The sequence below is a fragment of the Penaeus vannamei genome, chromosome 38, assembly GCF_042767895.1.
Source record: "Penaeus vannamei isolate JL-2024 chromosome 38, ASM4276789v1, whole genome shotgun sequence".
In the NCBI taxonomy this organism is placed as follows: domain Eukaryota; kingdom Metazoa; phylum Arthropoda; class Malacostraca; order Decapoda; family Penaeidae; genus Penaeus; species Penaeus vannamei.
The window spans coordinates 10,425,093-10,430,092 of NC_091586.1; the positions used below are offsets into that span (position 1 = coordinate 10,425,093).

The following is a 5,000-nucleotide window of genomic DNA, read 5'->3' on the forward strand; positions in this document are numbered from 1 at the left end:
AATGATAATATGAAATCAAACAAATAATAATAATAACAATAATAATAACAGTAACAGCAACAGCGATGATGGTGATCATAAAAGTAATAGTAATGATAATAACAAGAATGATAATAGTAATAATGATTTTCAAAACCATAAAATGTTTAGACAAAATCTTCAGAATAATTAAAGTCATTCTAATAAAGACAGGAACAGTGAAATGTATGACAAACTTGTTGCTCACTATAATGGATACTCATTTAACCTTTGCCACAATGAATCCTATCCATATTTTTCTTTTAATGAGTTATGATTGCTCTCTGAAAATATGCAGGTTCATAGGACTTTATTTATTGTACAAAAATGGTATGAATAAATCCAATAACTGCAGCATAGTCCGAGTTGACTGTTATATACATCATTTGGCATTGGAATTTCAGGATCATAAATTAAAATCCCCACTAACTGTTGTTATTCCCTGCATACTACTGGGATGGAAAGATTTTTTACATGCAGTACCCAGATTAAAGTTTGACCAAAATTTTGGCTTGAACTGTTAAAAAGTTTGAAATCATGTACTGGACTAATTTATCCTAAAAACTATATCCAAAAGCACTTAAAGTGTAAAATGCTTACATTGCTGCACATTTGTGTAAGTCATCTAGTATTGGCTTCAATGGGGAAAATACTTAAATCAAATGCAATGTTCATAGGTTAACATTTGTCTTTATTGCAACTACATGGGGAAATCAAATAACATTTTAATGAATATATTTTGATACAATAATGATACATATAATCCTTCAAACATTGTGTTCCGTGAATTTCCATTAATTAAATTAATTCCATTATTAATATTCACCCATTTTCCTTTAACCATAGTAACTTTAGCCAATAAGTGATATCAATGAAACAAGGAGTAAAGCCATATTTGGTTACATCTTAAATTCTTTCAAGCAACTTTTGTGTAATGTTGATTTTAAATCAGATTTTTTATTTCTTTTATTTATTTTTTATTTTTATTTAAATTTTTTATTATTTTTTTTTTTTTTTTGGGGGGGGGGGTAAAATTGACAGAATATCCTGGCAAAATTGTAAACACTATCTTTTCATAATTTTTTTTTTACAATCCTCTTCCTTTATAGTATGGCATCAAATCACTTATTGGCATGCATCACTAAGATAACACACAAAATTTTATTTGCAAATGTGTCACCAACTCCCCACAAAACAGAATCAAAAGTCTTGTACCTCATACATTCACTATTACTGATATGAGCCTTTCTATATTTGAATATATGACTAGACATATAAAGCCATGGCCCCATCTACCAATAGTCCATTAATATAAACAACAAATAGAGAAAATTCCTTCCTTTCCACTAATGTTCAAATGGTGCCCATGGAGGGAAAATATTCCCAATCATACACTGTTTGAGTTAAATCTAGTAATGCTACTGACTTACTGATACCGTCTATAATGTTCTAACTCAAGGATGGATATATATACGAGAAATACCAGTAATAATAAGTTTCTTGTTTTCAAAATATATATATGTATATCACTTAAATAAGTGTGGAAAATAAGGCCACATCCTCCTTTGGCTTATATGCCAGTAGAAGGCAGGTAGCAGTTTAATGTTACATGGGAACTGTAAAAAAAAAATTATGATGTAGCACTACATGAATATTGAACAATGTTTCCTGACTAACTACAATTATTTGGTTAAATTGTATCTGCCTTTTACACAATGCTCATTCTGCACCATGTAAACCCATAGGATTGTGGAAGTCTAGTTCAACATAGAGAAAGCTCTGTTAGCCTGTTACACATATACCGAGACAGATATTCATGTATATGTTATCCATGTATATATGTGCATGGGTATGCTTAAATATATGTATATATGTATGTATATGTATTTATGCATATATATGTTTGTGCATATGTGTGAAAGTGAATGTCAATGCAAATGTGAATGGCTATTTGTATGTACACAAATGTCAACAGTAGCTTTGATTAAAAAGTAATATTCATTACTACTTGTATCATGTACAATTTTCCTTAAGCTAAGTCTAAAATAAAAAACAATGTTTCTTTCCTCATAAAATTAAGAACCATTTGCATGTATACAAATCTTAAATATTCCTACAATTACTAAATAATAATAATAAATAAATAAATAATAAAAACAAAAAAGATAACTGAATTCTAATAAGGAATATTTAAATCCTCATTTTCATAACAGATGTATCATTTATACACTAAGACTACAATTCAAGTATCTAGATGACAATAAGACATATTTTCAAAATTAGAAAATAGGGTAAAATAGTAAGAATGCTACTCAGTAATTATTAAGTTCCCATTACTGCATTTTCCTCTCAGTCACTCCAAACATAGTATTTAAACAATCTGTATTCCGGATAGGATGAGTTTATGGTTATGGAAACATGCAATTCTTTACACAAGATGACGAGTTACATACTGCTTACATTCATTCACTATTCAAAAATATATTTGCTTATTACCTAGGCTATAATTTTTGACACAAAGAGAGATAGAAAAAAATAACTTTAAAAGATTTTCCCCTGCGTCATATAGGTGTTATACTTACTGATGGCAAACAACCCAGTTCATTCACACTATAAAGAATTGATTAACAAATATATCTTAGAAGGAATATACACCTCCTTAATATCTACTTATTTCAATAAATTGGCAGACTACTACAGGTTTATTCAATTTATTCAATGAAGTGTTAACTAATATATTGAGCATTATAAAGCATTATGACTTAAATAGTTTATTTCATGGGAACAGCAAAAAGTGCTGAAACCCTTCATAGAGATTTCTCTCTTAAATCAGAGATTTCTACCTCTATGAATGAGGTATCAAAACTCAAATTCATCACAAACATTCCACAAAAGCAGTAATTGGCTTCTTTGTTGTTATGTAAGCTTCCTCTATGAGGAATGATCATTTTCACTCACAACCTATGTACCTTCTTTACACAAGGAATTGAAGTGCCAGAAACTTTCCTTTGCAAGTGGTCATATGGGGAAACAATGGAAAGCATTATTCAAAATACATTAAAACTTAAAAAGCAGAGGCCTTTTAATTGTAATGATTGGTAATCTATATCTTTAAGGAGAGACCAGGTCATAGAACCATTTATGGGCAGATGTTTATATGCAAGTACTGGAAGTTACTATTTTAACCATTTGGTATGACTTAAATATTATATACAAAATAACAGAGAAATAAACATAGTGGTGAAACTTACTATCACAAATGAAAAGAATGTTAAGTGATACAGTTCAAAGTAGCAAATCATCCAGCTCCTCTGATGTATCTCCTTCCAAAAGGAATATTCTACGCATTACAAGACCAATGAATAAGACTATCGCAGCTGACAGGACCATGTTATAGATAAAACCTGGGCTGGAAACTGGAGCAGAGGACACAGGATTTGTCTGAGCGTTATGGGGTGCAACACCTTCCATAAGCATCTCTGGTGCTGGATCAACAGCTGTGGCACCCTGATTCCTGTTTGCCAAGTGATTGCCAGGAAGAGTTGTCTGATTGGTTGCTTGTGGTGCTGACACCGTTGATTCTGGGTTCGCACTCCCTTGGGTTTCAGCAGCAATTGTTGTGTCTTCTCCATCCGCTAGGGAACTATGTTCTGTGTCTGCTTCCTCTGCTTTACTTATGGTATTGGAGGAATCAGCAGTACCTGATGCTTGATCACTACCATTTTTTGTATCAGCCTGAAACATTTTATATTTATCAGATAAGAAAAAGATAAAATGCAGTTTCGTAAATGCAAATAACCTGCTAATCATACCATATTTCATTTGTCACTTAAGTAAGAATAAAAAATCATACATTTTAGTAAGTAACTGGATGTTATTTCAGTATAATCAAGGCAGATGTAACTCCTCTAAGAGAAGCCAGAAATTCTCTAGCAGGGGGTTGACACACTATTTTACAATCAGTCCTTTCAGTTATGAATTGAACTGTTAAACTGAAATTGCCCTTTCATGACAAAACATGGAAAACAAATCAAAAGAAACACGTACATCTCAGACTGTTCAACAGCAAGAGTTTCTAAACGAACATATCCTAACCTAGGGTATATTTACCCTTAAGGATAGCTTTCTGGATTCTATTATGTATATTTCTTTATTGGGTAACTATAAATTGCCATGATAACCTATAGACATCACTTGGTGATACAAATGTCACTGTTTCTCAAATTGCACAGATATCATGTTGCCAAAAGATTTTTAAAGCTATCATGCATATAAACTTTATGTTGGGAAGCGTGAACTGGCTGAAGGGGTAAAATGAAGACCACCAGCTTCGACCTTTATCAATAACCAACATTTCCTCTGATTTCACTGCTGACCTTGCCTTAGTAAATATTCACTGCTATTGGCTCACTCTAGAACTTCCAGGTAAGGGTGAATTTCAATATTTTCATATTCAATACAAAGCTAGGAAATGCTACAAAATGATAGGATTTTTAGGAGTGTCAAAGCCTGAGCTCAATCCTTAAATTCCTGAAATTCAATAAGTCAAATGAGCAAGGAATTATATATTCTAATTTGAGAAGTTACTGGAAAGACACAAATCTTTTTTATCTTCCTCAGTAACAACAGCAAAATATACACAAGACAAAAACTAGCTTTACCTTGATTGATACTGCACACTGGCTCATGACTTCTCGAGCTTCTTGTTGTAAATCTTTATTGTCTCCTGTCCTCTCCTTCAGCAGGGAATTGATGCAACCACAATCTGGACACTCATATTCCTGTGATCTGTTAAAGATACAAGCTCACTATCAACAAAGGGTTTTTAGGAGCTAGTTTATTATGTTATCACCATGCACAAAATATGAATCAATTTTCAATTTAGCTAAATAGGGTTTTAAATGCATAGGCTGACATTGCAAATAATAAATTGTTTTCATTACTCAGTGTGCTTACTTTATCAAAAATGTACATATCTGACA

At 31.8% G+C, this 5,000-nt stretch overlaps 1 protein-coding gene across 1 annotated transcript in view; it reads right to left on the reverse strand.

Annotated features, from left to right (window-relative positions):
* Positions 1–688: 688 nt before the first annotated feature.
* The window catches only part of LOC113807606 (ubiquitin-conjugating enzyme E2 J1), a 17,441-nt gene continuing 13,129 nt past the window's right edge, over positions 689–5,000 (reverse strand). Inside the window, exons 4-5 of the mRNA XM_027358904.2 lie at positions 4,680–4,806; positions 689–3,753 (exon numbers count right to left, since the gene is read on the reverse strand). Of these exons, the coding sequence (XP_027214705.1) occupies positions 3,304–3,753; positions 4,680–4,806 (577 nt within the window). The 3' untranslated portion in view covers positions 689–3,303. The remainder of the gene's footprint in view (positions 3,754–4,679; positions 4,807–5,000) is intronic.